This window comes from Mustela nivalis, assembly GCF_964662115.1.
Source record: "Mustela nivalis genome assembly, chromosome: 13".
Taxonomy (NCBI): Eukaryota; Metazoa; Chordata; class Mammalia; order Carnivora; family Mustelidae; genus Mustela; species Mustela nivalis.
This window is the reverse complement of record NC_139032.1, coordinates 15395978-15412123: the sequence shown is the minus strand read 5'-3', so window position 1 is coordinate 15412123 and position 16146 is coordinate 15395978. Positions and strand designations below refer to the sequence as shown.

General features: G+C 39.8%; 1 protein-coding gene across 2 annotated transcripts in view; it reads right to left on the bottom strand.

Moving 5' to 3' along the window:
* RORB (RAR related orphan receptor B) overlaps positions 1-16146 on the bottom strand; it is a 245839-nt gene that overhangs the window by 45354 nt on the left and 184339 nt on the right. For both annotated transcript variants that reach the window (XM_082696606.1, XM_082696605.1), the window contains 2 exons: positions 9892-9977; positions 5334-5475 (listed from right to left, as the gene is read on the bottom strand). In XM_082696606.1, coding sequence (XP_082552732.1) covers positions 5334-5475; positions 9892-9977 — 228 coding nt within the window. The remainder of the gene's footprint in view (positions 1-5333; positions 5476-9891; positions 9978-16146) is intronic.

The window sequence follows — 16146 nt, the reverse complement described above, 5'->3', positions numbered from 1 at the left end:
TATATTTTATTTAATATATGAATTCCTTTCGGAAAACCTTTTTTGTTTAAGAAAAAATAAGCCGTGATAACTCTGGATTCAGGAAGAAGAACTTTTCCCCCCAAGAAATTAAGTGACATCCTTCTTTATTTGCTAACCTGTGCTTTGCATTCATGTAGGTTCAGAATAGCATTTATTACAGATGGATACAAAATTTATGCAGATGGATACAAAATTTCTATTTATTGTTTTAGATTGAAATTTTATTTTGGCTAGAGTAGATCTACCTTTTTTTTTTTTTTAAATTTGAGAGAGAAAGGGAGGAAGAGCAGGAGAGAGCATGAGCAGGGTGGGGGTCAGAGGGAGAGGGAGAAGCAGGTTTTCCCCTGCGCAGGGAATACCATGTGGGGCTGGATCCCAGGACCCCTGGGATCATAACCTGAGCTGAATACAGCTGCTTAACCGACGGAGTCACCCAGGTGCCCCATGGAGTATATCTACTTTCTTAGTTACTTTAGTAGAATACTTTTGTGTTTAAGATCTATAGAGGGGGAAAAAAAAAAAAAAACTGGGGAGAAACTCCTCCGCTGCGGAGACATAAATGCAACGTCTCTTTTTAAAACCCTTTCTGTTTAAACCTTGCTTCAGATTTCCATACACTCTGCCTTTAGGTGAAATATACATTGAGGTGAGTTGATTGCTTTAATGAGCCTGATTCTTCCTACCTATTCCCAGGGTAAATGCACACCACCCTATCATTGTGGGCAGGGCCGCCCTGCCCCACCCCCTTGCCACAAGGTCATGTGACCTGCTGTGGGCCAATCCCAAATGGGAGATTGACACGTGACAAACAGAGGCTTCAGAAGTACTTGTGTGACTGAATTATCTCACCAGGAAAAGGACATGCCTAAACCAGATTGCTAGAGGATAAGCTTTGCGAAGCCCCGCCCGAGTCCTCTGGATCTTTCCAAACAAGGCTATTTGCCTTCGGCAGAGGCACAGACTGACCTATAGCTGGAGGCAGATGAATGAGTGAACCCAGTTAAGACCCTACATTAAATAATTTTAGGTTCGGAAATGTGCTATTAACCACAGATCTCATAATCAAAGCGAACGAGGTCAAGTAAGTATGCTGTCCAGACCTCTGCCCTAGTAAACACCTGAAAACCCAATGGTGAACAGTTATGCCCTTTCCAGGTCACCAAACAAACCGAAATATTTTCAGAGACAACTTAAAGCTCTCCTACATTTTGGAATTATCTGGCTTCATCCTGAATCAAGAACTTCGCTGACAATTACTATATTATTTTAGAATAAATTTTCCATTTATTTCAGAAACACTGATGAGCCAGTATTTCAGTTTTGTACCCCTTCCTGTTATAAAAGTCGTGATATATTTGGGGGAAATGATTCTAGTACATGGAATAAGTAAATATACTGAAAACTTTCCTGACAGAGATATATTATACATATAAAAAATTCCTTGTCACCATTTGTAAAAATGTTTGTTATATTCATAGGCCTACTTCTAATAAAGGCTGCATTACTATTATATTTTCAAGTATTAGCATTTTTCTTACCACTACTCATTAATCAGAATGGCACATATTTTAAGCATTTGCCCCTCTCAAACTTGAATTATTCTGTTAATGATTTTCACTTGAGTACAGAGGCAGCCACTTGTTAAACTGCTAGCTCTCAAACTCGCACGATTCTGTATACATCAGAGTGCTTTATAAATATTCAGTGATGATGATATTTGCTTATGATATGCTCTTATCACTCATTTTGATCCCATACTAGCAAAGAACAATTTTATGCAAAATATTGGGAATCTTTTCATATTTATTTAGATTGTGGGACTCTTTTTTTTTTTTTTTAAGATTTTATTTACTTATTTGATAGAGACACAGTGAGAGAGGGAACTCAAGCAGGAGGAGTGACAGAGGGAGAAGCAGGCTGCCCACCAAGCAGGGAGTCTGATGTGGGGCCTGATCCCAGGACCCTGGGATCACAACCTGAGCCGAAGGCAGATGCTGAATGAGTGAGCCACCCAGGCGCCCCAGACTGTGGGATTCTAAATGGACAGAAGTTTTTGGAATAATTATAAAACAAAGTCATCGATTCTTTGAAGATTTGTATTTACTAACACATGACATCTAGAGATGTGTTTTTGGCTTCAAGAGAACCCAATCGTAGAACTACCATACTCATTTTGGAAATTATTTTATCTTACAATCTTTTGGTTGTAAAGTTCTCTATGCCTACATCTTGCTGCCTACCAAGGAAACCGGTCTTAATTTAACTCTTTTTAATTTCAAGGATATGCCTTTTTTATAGTGCTCTAAGCTTTGTAGAAAAGATCAGATTCAACCTACCCAACCCTATTCATAGTTTAAAAATATTCTCTCTCCTCCCTCTCCTTTCCCAGCAGAACTTCCTGTGATGATTGAATGTTCTATATGCTTTCCAAGATGGTAGCCACAAGCCACATGTGGCTACTGAGCACTTGAAATACAGCTCGTGTGAGTGTAGAAGTAAATTTTAAAATAAATTAACTTTTAAAAGTTTAAATTTAAACTTAAATAGTGACATGTGGATACCGTTCTGGATATTGGACAATGCTGTTCTGGAGAAGTAGAAGACTAATCTGTGATGCCTGGCCTTGTAGGGCAGCTGCTGCTTTTTCATTGATGGATGTCATTTAGGAGGTCACACACCCAAATTATTGCAAGGTGAGCGTCCTGCTTTTGCTTTGGGGCTCCACATCTTCCTGCTGGCACCAAGCATTTTTTCCTGGGTTTTGTTTGTTTGTTTGTTTGTAGTAGTATAATGGGAAAGAGTTTATCCTGAAGACTCCTGAAACTAACGTTTGTGAAGGGCCCATTAAAAAGAAAAATAAAAAAGAATATGGAGAAGATTTGGTGGGCGTATACATGCTATCAATTCTCACACATATAAACATGCGTGCCCTCGCCTTTTTAGACACATGTGTGTGCATGCCAAGTGCACTTTCTGTCTGAAGGAAAATGGGCAAGGTATATGCAGAAAGAAGTTAGGTGTGAGGGTATCTTACCTTGGCCACTGGTACTACCACTCAAGGACCTTGAAGTACTTGCCTAATCACCAGAAGGTAAGTATAATAAATTAGTGGCAAAGGAAGTACGATTTCTCATTGTTGAGTCCTTACTAGTCAAGAATTGTTTTCCCTTAGAAAGAATCATCTTTTGCTTCTGCTGGAGCCTCTTTCCAGCAGAAGAATTATCCTTATTCCCAACCACTATACCCATTCCTGAGCATTTCTCCTCATCATTAGGTTTGACATAAAACATGTTTAGGACATCTTTTTGAAGAAATCTCTGGCTGCCTCAGGATTGTCTCTGGACCTAAAATTAAGGTAGATCATTATTCTGAATTCCCAGTGTCTTTAAGACATTTTCATTGTATTGCTTTTACTTGCAAGTTTTTGTGCTGTGGTGAATTTCTTCCCCCTTGAGAGTAGATTGTGGCTTTATCCATTAAATAACCCTTCCCCCCAACATATTTCTTTTATGCCATGGGATTCAGACAGTCTCCTAGATTTTGAGAACTTTGGACCATATGCCTTTTTCTTGCCCATAATTCTGTTCACCCAGCATGGACTCCTAAGACCTGCCTTCCAAAAGAGGCACTTTCCTTTATTGTAGGAAGAAGTAACAAAGACAAATAACTAATGACTTATTTTTTTTTGCACAATTATTAATATATACTCTCCTTCAAACACTATCAATTAATATATTGCCTCACTATGGTGAAAATAAAATATAAAGTCATCAACTCAAGTTCCCATATAATTTCACTAAATAAATCCTTAAGACTACTAAATCCCCACCCTCTACTTTCTTTACTTTAGTTATGTGGAGGTACACAGTGTAATCAATTTACCCTAGGAGTAAGCTACACAGTTAGCAAGTAAAACAAGAAAAAACTAGAAAAACAAACAAAAGCAAGAAAAAAAGGCAAGAAATACAAACAAAAAGTCAGTTAATAGAAGAGTTTTGGAAACTTACATCCTTGCAACTTTAGAAGCTACCTATAAACTGAAAGGCTCAAAGTCAGATTCTTTTTTTTTTTTTTTTTTTTTGGTCAAATTGGTCTCCTAGGTATATGTTTATGCAAGGCAAAGTTAGGTGGATTGGAAAGTAGCAAAAGATAAACAAAAAATTATAAGTATTTTGAGAATGCAAGCTAATAACTGAGTAGTTTTTAATGTTTAGATACCAAGACTTATGGAGAACTGATTTCATCCAAATAAGTAAAAGGCTCATGGTGATTTAATAACTCATAAAATCCCTTTATATCAACAGACAGTGCATGCTAGTTACCTGTATTTCTTTAAAATCTGGAAGCCTTCCTCCCTCTCTTCCTTCCATAGTACCTTGACCTTCATTAGGTGTGACCAGAGGCAGAGAATCCGCAACGATTTACACACAGAGAATAAGTACCAGGGGAACTGCCTGTATGTCAGGCTCCAGGTAAAAGAGAATTCCATGGTTCATTCAATAAACATTTAGGTGCCTGCTTTTAACCAGACTCTGAGGATACAGTGAAAACAAGACAGAAATGCCCCCAGGACTCAGGGTTGCTCACAACCTGATATAGGAGTGCTGTGGCCAATGTCATTGGGGAAATAATTAGTTGAGATGAGTGCTTAAAAATGAAAGCAATACTAGATGAAATTCTTTGTGTGAGTTTATTTGTCCTGTTTCATTAATCTGTGGAATTCAGCTGGGGACCCACCTCCCCCATTTGGGCTGTATTATGAGAAGGACACCACCCACACGGCCTTTTTTAAGACTTGGACTTCTGTTACAGCCTTTGCAATTTTCATGATGCTTTCCCCAAATCCATGCCCAACAGCAGAATCCTCTGCTTCCTACAGACATGCAGGTCGTTCCTTAGCATCTCCACGTACCAAGCAACCTATGCACCTGTCAGACTTACCCAGTGACCTAATGGTCCTGGTTTGCCTGAAACTATCCCTGGTTTTGGCTCTGAAAATCTCACATCCTAGGAAACTGTTCCTGCACAGGCAAACCTAGATAGGATCCAACCTAGGCCTATGTGGCTCTCACCAAGCCTTGTTAGCACAGTTTGCTCCATGAACAACAGGAAAGTCTTTCCTTTCTTCCTATTTCAGAGGCAATACAGTATTTTTATACTTTCTTATCTTCTTCATGTACAACCAGCACATGGTTTTCTTTTCTTTTATCCCCAATTCCCTTTGTCTAGAATCCTTCCGGTGGCTTAAACAGACTCCAGCAAAGCACCCATGTGAAAGCCTTTAAGTAAGAAATAGGAACGCAGTGTCTTACCATCTCTCGACATTCCTAGGGCAAGACACTTTTGCAGTCGGCAGTGCTGGCAACGGTTTCTGTTGGTTCTGTCGATTAAACAGTTTCTCTGCCGTGGGCAGGAGTAAGAGGCATTGTTTTGTTGGCTCCTCCTAAAGAATCCCTAGAAGCAAAAAGAGAATGGGAGGGAGGTGGATCTATAAGAAGGAAAATGGAGAAAATTAACATATACCTTTGCTACGTTTTCTACAGTGACTGGAACTGGGTTTAAGTAAAAAAAAAAAAAAAAATTTTTTTGGGACACTTCTCCTTGGTTAGCTTACAGATGTTTGCACTGGGGAAATGTGTACTATCTGCAGAGAGATGAAGGTGTCTTTCATTCATTCATTTAATCAGTGTTTACTTAAGACGTCTGTGACCTGGACGGATCTCTGCAAAGAAAACCAGAACATAGCTCCTTCCTTCAAAGAGGAGGGCGTGGGGAAGGAGTGGCAAAGGACAGCGTGATTGCCAAGCCGAATGCGACAAAACACGAGGGGGACAGTAATGCAACCTTACAGCAAGTGCAAGGGGGCGGGGAAAAGAACTTGGGCTGTTGGTCGCAATAGCTGTACTGAGGAGGGTGGGCCCAGTGTGTACCATCACCTTCCTATAGTTCCTAAGATGCACACTCACCTATTTGAAAAATTTTAAATTTGGCCAGAATGCATCTGGAAGGTTGTTTTTTTTAATATTAGTGATGTCCCTTATAATTAACCTCATCTCTAAATAAAGGAAATATGGTATATACATTGTTCACTAAAAATCAGCAAAAATAAAAGCTGAACACATGCTCTTTGCTTGGCCTCAGGCTCGGGAGATGTAGGAGGTTTTCCTACAAGTAAGTCTGGGTCTTTCTGGTACAAACGTAACTGCCATGGACTGTACATAACCCTTCTAGATAAATCCACAGCTGAGTTAATCATTTAAAAATTCTTTGGATACCCTTGCCTTAATTAGAAAACCCTACAGGGGAAAATCTGTGTTTCCTTAGTTATCAACAGCAGGATAGAGCAGGGCTGGGTCTACAGTCACAGCTAGTGAGGCACCCATCTTGGCCATAAAATTTAAGAGGAGCCAAAAAACTTGTTAATCAGGATAAGTAATATTTTAACACAATATATTGAGAATCAACATAAATGCAAAACACCCCAACAAGTTCAAAGAGGATCAAGATTATCGATTTTCTTTCAGTTTGGGGCTCTCCTACAGCGTGGCCTGGCACGTGGAGAGAGCTCGGCCACTCTTGTGAGGAACTTCAGAAATAGATGTGTGGTGCGTATCTTTTTAGAGAGTAAAAATGCCAACCAGTTTTGTGTTTAAGCTCCAAGTCATTCAAAACAAGGACGTCTTTGGTGCCCACAGGCCCACGTGTATTGCTTACATAATGGACCAGTGATGGCAGAAGGAGCTATCTAATTGTCTAGTTCGAATGAATTCATGGAGCCTTTAAAATGGAGCTCACATCCAATCCCCAGGGATCGAAATGATGTACTCCCTACACAAATGGCTCCTGACATACAATGGTTCAATTTATGATGTTTTGACTTTACATGTGGAGCGAAAGCAGTGCGCGTTCAGTAGAAACCATACTTTGAATTTGGATCTTTTCCCAGGCTAGTGAGAGGCAGTATGGTGCTCTCTTGTCATGCTGGGCAGGGCTGTAGCCCCAGCTCCCAGTCAGCCTGGCAATCACGAGGGTCAACAATCCCCTATACTCACAGCCATTCTGGTTTTCACTTTCAGTATGTTATTCAATAAATTACATAAGATATTTGACACTTTATTATAAAGTGGGCTTTGTGACTTTACCCAACTATAAGCTAATGTAAGTGTTCTGGGCACACTTAAGGTGGGTGATGCTAAGCCTCGATGTTTGGTAGGTTAAGTGTATTAAATGCATTTTTGACTTCAGGTATTTTCAACTCACCCTGAGTTTGTTAGGGACATAACCCCTATGCAGGTCAAGGAAGATATATACCATCAAAGCAGTCAGAAGCCATAACTTCGGCCCATCAGTCTTGATAAAAGAGGACTTTGAATTTATATTTTAAGAAAGCATTGGTGGTTTTTATCTTTGGATGCTTTAGTGCCACTTAGCAAAAGAGCTGACAGAGAAGACTTTTGAAGTCATAGCCACAGTCCTAATTTAAGGCCAATTTGACATTAATTATGAGGCATTTCTTGCTTATCTGTTGTTCATTATTGCAAATGAGGTCTTTGGCATAAAAAAGAGATTCTGTTTCAAGTTTTATTGAATGAGGAGGGATTTGAATAAGTGTACAAGCTGAATTGATGTTATTTGAAATGGGCTGTTTATGTTGACTCAAGAACCATATTATGAAAATTCAGAGGTTGATAGTGAACGTACTGATTCCGACATCTTATTCTGAGCAGAGTTTCTTGAGTTTTCTATTTGAAGAAAGATGCAGCAGATTGACACATGTGGGTTTTCCCAGGACATAAAAAAAAAAAGTAGTGTCATGTACAATGTCATTCTGGCTACACCTTTAGAATATGGTTAGAATATGGTTCTGAATGGCAATGTAGTTTCTAGTATTGGATCTTTTCCCTTTAAACAGAAAAGATGACAGGAACCTACACACTTGTTTCTGGCTATTGACCTGTTCGAATATCTTTGTTTCAGAGTCAAGTCTTCTGGAAATTACTGTTTAAGATGTTTTGCTTTTTAACATGAGCATACACTCATATTTTGAAATCGGGTGTTTTCTTAATAGAGCTTATATGTTGAAACAAAAAACATCCACACTTTGACACTGGTTAAAAAAAAAAAAAAATGTATGTGGTGGATACTTTGTAAACCAGACCAGAGGCCTTAACATTGCATAATAAATCAAAACACAGTGGTGGGACTGCTTTCCCTGGAGGGTTCAGATTCTTAAATTGTTAATGTTAGGAAGAAAACTATTTGTCTAAGGAGAATAAAAAAATCGCTGATTTGTAATTTTGCTTGTTTCTTCTGATGAGCTGGAAACAACTGCATTAAGTTGGGTAACACACAGTTCTCAGCTGTAGGTCTGCAGAGGACCAGAACGCAGCCAGCGCAAGTCTCAGGCCCTTCAAATAGGGATGATCACTCACCACTTTGAAAGCAGGTCAGTGTATCGACAGGTTAGTTACATTTATGTTATTCTCCCCTCTCTGTCCTTTTCCCACTTTATTTTCATTTATTTCTTTTTCTTTTCTTCGTCCCAGTTTCAGTTCCAGGAATCATACATTTTTGAGACTATTATGAAGACATGGCCAGTTTTTCACATACCACGACTATCTGACCGTTACGGTGAGTTTCATTTCACATGTTTTTGAGTCTGTTAAGATTAAGGCTTGTTGTTAGAATCTATGGTTGTGGTACATCTCCTTCAGTCTACAGATTTAAAAAAACTTTTTTTTAATTTTTTAAGTCATCTTTCTACCCAACGTGGGGCTCGAGCTCAAAACCTTGAGATCAAGAGTCATGTACTCCACCGACTGAGCCAGCCAGGGGCCCCTGTCTACCGATCTTCAATTAATTAATGAGTCGCTCTGCTTCCATCTTTGATCAAAAATATGATTGCTTTTGCCAATAACTTTGCAACATGTCATTTTTCACTTGCAGAGTGTAGCTACATTTTCTGTGTTCTGGTGACACTTTGCCCTTTGAAATTAGGTGTGGAATTGTTTTTTTATTTCCTCCGTGGTGTTTTGCCTCTCATTCCTACCCCCCCTTCTAAGGAAGAATTTAAAAAAACTTACTGTGAACTTTCAAGTTTCTCTTATTTCAGATTAGGTCTGTGTTAACTGTGATTTTCAACTTTGTATTTTGAGAGCAACTTGCTCATAGGAATTTGTCTTTTGAAGGGTTGGTTCCATCTCTCCTTGGAGAAGAACACTAGATTGAGAATAAAAATCCTGTGTTTTTGGCCATACTCTGTCACTAACTAGATCAGTGACATTGGCCTAATGGCATGATCTTGTTTATACCTCACTCACTGAAAAATGAGGAGGTTGGGGCAGATAATTTTTAACTAATTTAGAGTCTGGTATACTTCTGACAGTCTATGCTTCTACTTTTATTTTTCTGGAATGTGAGAATAAAAGATGGTCCTGTGCATACTGCAACTGTTACCTGTGACTTCTTTCTCAAGCAGATTAATAAATCTAGGCCATTGGCTTGCAATCTTTAACCTTTAGTAGTTTCACCTAGTAATCAACACCCTTGAGTTTACTAAAGACAGTACTGTTAAAACAGGAAGAGGCTGTATTTCTATCTGTAAATGTGACTAAGTCAAGCTTTTAAAATCCATTTTTAAAAATCCATTTTTAAGTAGCTGCTGACCAGGTATGCAACCGCGAAAAAGCTGGAAGGCCAAAAAACAGAAAACCAACCCAGCCACACACCAAGCAGAAGCTCCCATGGGTCAGCAGCAAGCACAAGCACCCTTCAGTCCTTTTTGAAAAGATGTCACCACGCGCATGGGGAGGTACACCGATGCCTGAGGCAAACACGATGCCTGGCCAGTGCTGTGTTCAAGCCCCCTACCTTGCAGCCTTCACACGTGATCACTCCGTAGTGGATCCCAGAGGACTTATCGCCACAAATTTTGCATGGTATCACTTCAATTTGTGCTGAAAGGGGAAAAGACACATTTTGAGTTTCATCCTTTTGCTCTCCTGTCTCCTTCCCCACCTCTTCCCAGCATGACTTTAGGATTTGAGGACGCTGGGGTGGGGTCGCCCACCACTCCTGGAGAGAAAGGACAGTCATCTACCACCGTTTGCTTTGTTTTTCTAAAACTGAAATATATAAGCAGGGATCAGAAGTTTTCTAAACTCTTAGTTCACTGCTTCCTCTTTTTTAAGCTTGACCTGGTTACTAAGTTGACTCAAAAATCCCTTGAACCTGTGGCTTTGGTTCTCTTATTTTGCACTTCAAACACGAGGTCACTGAGAGCTATCCCATGCCTCATTTCAACAGCATTTTAAATAAGTAAATAAAGCAAAACTGGAAGGGATGGTGGTGGCTTTATACATGATGTGGCTGGATGTTTACTGGTGAAAATGTCAACGGAGACAATATGTATTGATCATACTCCACATGACCACGAAACTAATAAAAGTTATCGACACAAGATATTATAAATTAAGGACACAAATAATTTCACTAATACAAAAAAATTAATCCATGGAGAAATCAGGGGAAAATGATAAAAACAGGTGGCTACTATGACTTTAATATACACAAAGTAATTTCATGGGGATGAAGATATCTGGGCTGAGTTTGAAGATTGTGTACGATGAGGTTAGGCCGATGTGAAGGGCAAAGGGCATTTCTGCCAGCAGAATGGAACAGAAGAGATCTGGAGTGACAGTGCCTCATGATCATTGACAATGGCTCACAGACAACTCAGCTCTACTGGAAACGTGGGCCATGTGGTTGGGTAGAGGGAGTGATAGGAGATTATGGAGTTCCTGGGAGTTAGTAGAGGAATTTTCACCTGATGCCACTGGCCATAAGGATTCAAGGAAGGGAATAGGGTGAAGACATGTTGGAAGTGGTGGTTTGGGTCCTTCAGAAGGGTGGGTTCAGCCAGTTGAACAAAATGAAGCAGAAGACCAATTCAAAGGCTATTCCAAAGCTGGTGTTAGGAGATCAAAGTATGGATTACATCAGTGGCAGGAGAAAGGGAGAGGAAGAAGCAAATAGGAATTTCAATTGGGATCAACAGAAGAAAGGACACAGAGGTGGAGACTGATGGAGAATCAAAGGTGACTTCAGCTTCACCCTTGAGGGTCAGGTTCAACAGCAGGTTTGACAGAAATGGGGCTGCTGGTAAGGCAACTACTTTATGGAATGTGGTGGAGCATGGGATTTCCATCTCGCCTGTGGGCACAGGTAGGCACCTGTAGATGGAAACTTGTGGAAAGATGATTTTAAGGCATTGAGGTTATGGATGAATCCATGAGATAAACTTTATTTAGAATATAGTAATTCCTATGTCTCTGGTAGTATTCTAAGTGCTGTTAAAATTGTACACACCAGGAAGAGCTGCTATTCCTGTTCCCAATTTAAAATAATTATGCAAAATATGCCTCAAAATGCTTTGTACATCAATCTGCCATTTGGATGCTTTTCTACAGTTTCTCACCCTGGAATATACAAAACAGATAAATGTAAGACATAACCCTCTTTCTCTTATTGTTTTGCATTTTTTAAAAAGAGAATACTTAGCTTTAGGAGAGTGTATTCAATTTTTTGAAACCAAGTATTTCATGGTAAGTTCAAGTCATCTTTATGAGCAAAAAATTCAGCGTTATGGCCCTATTTTTCGTATGAGAAAACTGAGGATCGAAGTGGTTAATGATGCCCGTGAGCTGCTTTGGGAGATGGCAACTAGAAATTAGCCAGCTTTCCCAACACTTTGTTCAGTAACCCTTTCCCTCCCTACCTCAGGTTTCGGACATGAATACATGTAATATACAATATAATTCCTATATTAGTCCAATAGCACCAGCCAGAGATAATGATAAAAACATCAGGAGATGAGACAAAGTCAACTAAAACAGTTATGAGCCTAAGTATATTAGTTCTGTTCCTTTAGCTTTCAAATGAGATGAACTGGTAATTGTTTTCAAGGTTTTGTGATGGGGGAAAAATGTGAGAGTTGATGTAATTCTATTCTCTTTTCCTGGATTCCTGTCCTTAATCTGTTACTGATTGGGTCCACGGCCAAGACCAAATTCTTGTTCTTTGGTTTATCAAGTTTAGCTGACAAACGTCATAGATTGGTGAGGATTAAATGAGATATTTTATGTGAAGTGCCTTGCAAAGAGTAAAGAACTACAAAATGTCAGTCTTCATCAGCATCAGAACTATTGTTAGCTGGTATTTCTAATGCTATTGGACAAGAATTATGACAGACCACGTTATTATTCCTCTATTACAAAATCTTATTTAAGAAACTCAAGAGTGACACTATACATTATTTGTACTTTTTTTTTTAAGTGATAACCTTTCAAACAGGGGATTCTTTATAATGATTACAAAACTGACTAAAAATAACAGGTATCCGCTGTACAGTTGTTAGGCGTCTATGATATTAAGTCAGAGGCACTCTTTGCATAAATTACTCCCCAGGGAGTAACTTACACGTGGGGAGAATCTGCTTCAATAAGTTCTTAATTATAAAATGATCTAACTCTAAAGGAAATGAAAATAGAGGTAATTTGCCCCCCAGGGTGTGAGAAGATGTTTTTGAAAGCCACAAAGGTTATCTTATACAACTTGGAAAATACAAATGGGAGAAGGAATGATTCGATAGAGCATCTGCATATTTATACATATTTATTATCCCAGCTCAACGTGTAATCCTGAAGAACCATAAACATTTTAACAGTATTTTTTAAGAGAAAGAAAAGGGCATATGTGTGTTGCTATATGTAGGAAGGCATTATCAACTGGAAACCAAGGACTGTTTTTACCTATCATGGCAGAACAGGTCATCTGAGGCATATTATAGGTAAAGATAAATTTAAATAATTTAAAGGACTAATCCTATTCCTTTGCCTTCGTTTAAAATAAACTGCTTCTGTGCTACAACATCACAACTCGTCCTATGCATTTTATAAAGCACGTCTTCAAGGCAGAGAATTTTGGACACTGATTAGGACAACGAGGACGTTACTGCTCCAATGGACACTTCTAAACGTCCTGCCAGTACTCCAGCCACGGTCTGGTAGGCAGTTATCTTGCAGTGAACGCAGATCTGCGGACATGCTATTTATCACGGGTCCAAGCTGAACATCCAGGGAGGATGTGGTGGCTTGGACCACACCAGCTGTAACAGTGAAGGCGCTCTAAGGTAACTGAAGGGGGAGTTCAACTGTCCTGCTTTTGTGCGACTCATGGATTAATTCAACAATAGTGTTCTCTGAGAGACAAACACAGAGGAGCCGCGATGCCCTGAGAGACGGCTTGAGATGTGCTCATTTCACAGTTTCCCCATTTCTTATATCTTCTGCTCACTTCTATTTTCCTACTGGCAACCCTCTGTGAAGACTTAAGTTAACATTTTATTTACCAACTAGATCTTTTTGTTATAAAAGCAATCCTAGATAGTATTTCGGAAATGATATTCATACAATATCAAAGACTATCATGAAAGATTTGAAAGAACTTGATGTTTTACCTTATAAAAGATCACATTAGGAAGTACAATTAGTTTAATACTCCCTGATTTGGCAGGCAGGTCCTATTCGATAATTATCAACTAGTCACAGTTGGTCTCTTCTTTGAAGATGGCAGTTCTCTCTTCTCCCCCTGTACCCGGTACCTCCTGAAGGCTCTCCCTTGCTTAGAGCCCCTTACTACAGCAGCGCATGAAGTCACCGTGTGTTCAGTGCTTCCTGAGGATCAAAATGTACATATCTTTTGTTCTGCTCCCTCAGAACCCCCCGCTGCTGAAGGCAGGTGTGAAGTTAGATTAACTAATCCAGGCGAATGCATGCACTAGGAAATGCATCACTTTGATGCATCAAAATACCTTCATTCTTAAAAGAATCCACCAGGCACGGTAGTAAGAGTGGACTGTTCAGGTACTGTCTGGTTGAAGGAAACTGCGGATGTTCTTGTGGCACTCAATCCCCACTCCAACTCCTACAACTCAACCTGGCCATTTTTATCATCAGGGCATTTTAAGTCCATGGAGGAAAGTGTCCGAGTTAAAACAACAACAACAACAACAAAAATATATATATATATATATTATTTATTTGGCAGAGAGGGAGAGAGAGCACAAGTAGGGGGAATGACCAGCAGAGGGAGAGGGAGAACCAGGGTCCCCGCTCAGCAGAGTGCTCACCATGGGGCTTGATCCCAGAACCCTAGGATCATGACCTGAGCCAAAGACAGATGCTTAACTGACTGAGCCACCCAGGTGCCTCAGGACTTTAAAAAAAAAAAAAAAATTTTCTACTGAGACCAAAGATCATTTGTATGACTCCTAAAAGCAGTAGTCCTAATTTTCTTTCTTTCAGTACAACCAAGAGATTCCACATATTCCCTTTTAAGCAGGGGTGCCTGGGTGGCTCAGTTGGTTAAGTATTTGCCTTAAGCTCAGGTCATGATCTCAGGGTCCAGGGATCAAACCCCACATCAGCTCCCTGCTCAGGGGAGAATCTGCTCTTCTCTTCCTCCTCCTTCTCTCTCTCTCTCTCTCATAAATAAAATCTTAAAAAAAAAAAAAAAAAAGGCTTTAAGCAATACAGATTTCCCATGTTTGGCGTGAGGAGAAGTAATCAGAATCTTATGATTGGGGTGGATATATATTTTGGAAGAGATCCGCAAGTGATTCTGCCACAGTGAGGCTCCCTCCCATTGAGGATTAAATAAATAAAGGGGGGCTGGGGCAGAGAGAGAGGGAGAATCTCAAGCAGACGACCCACTGAGAGTGAAGCCAGGGTCAGGGCTCGATCCCAGGACCCTGAGATCATGATCTGAGGTGAAATTAAGAGTTGGATGCCCAGTGGACTGAGCCACCCAGGCACCCCCATTTTTCTTTTCCTGAAGGGAAATAAGAAACATCTGCCCCATCAACAATAACTTCCATTCCTGGATACTGGGTTTACCCCTCAGTTTCGGTTTCCCAGAATTTTAGTTATGCTAAAAGTGGGCAGAGCAGGAAAAACTCTTACTGTCAGAGTGAAGCAAAATTTGCACATACAAAACTTCCAATAAGGTTGACTATTTTGGTTAAAATTCCTTTTGCACATGGTCTCAGTAGTTGTGTAAGTTGCGGCTCACCTACTGTTTGTGGCAAGTCCTAATTAAAATCCCTGTTCGTAGTCCCTCCCTCTCTCACTGGCAGACTGGTAAGTTTCTACCTCTATCGGGCATACAATCTTCTGATGTCACAGAAGAGCAAACCTACAGGATAAAGCGAGTATTTCTAAGATCTGGTTTCAGTGCAACTCTGATTTATCAGAAAAGAGCGGAAGTGCGGAAAAATGAGACCCTTAGGAAAAAAGCAGAAGTCTTTGAGCTTTTATATCACGCTATGTGGTGACTCTAAAAGATTCCTGACATCGGATCAGGTCTGCGTTCACGTGTGTCTCAACGGGGCGCACAGCATCTTTAATCCCAGCTTCCTGCTTAAATACGAAAACCAGTGCATGCAACTCAGTACACTCTAATTCCTACGAGAATTCCTCTAATTCCTCTATCAGCATTTGGGATCTCCCTTTCTTCTTCAACTTTCCTCTGTAATATTCTGGGTGGTAGACTGTGTGAACCTTTGGTTCCATTCAGTTTAGACAGACAGCTTCTGAATGACCTGCAGGTAACATTTATTTTTATATTATTATATCCCATACGTCACTAGGAACAAGATTAAGAAAAAATTGCTATCATATGAGAATGGCAGAAAATGATTTTTTTCAAAGGCCTGATTTATAGGATTATCATGAAGGGCGTTGATTTATCTTCCAGAGGAACACTGAGCCCCAAAGAGTTGCTTGCTGACTCTAACTCCTCAATAGACCGAAACAACAGAGAACGAGAATGAGACCAACAAAGGACAGTAGCAGCAATTAGTATCATCATCAATAGCAATTACTGAGAGTAAGTTAAATATCCCCCTTGGAAGTCGTAGTGGTTTTAAACTCATTATTTATGAATTGGTTCCCATTAGCTACATCTTATCCTATCAGAGTTTTAATTACAACAAGATAATGTGTGTGTAGGATCTGACATCATTCAGGATAAAAAAGTCATGTCTTTGGTGACCACCCACAGTGTGGT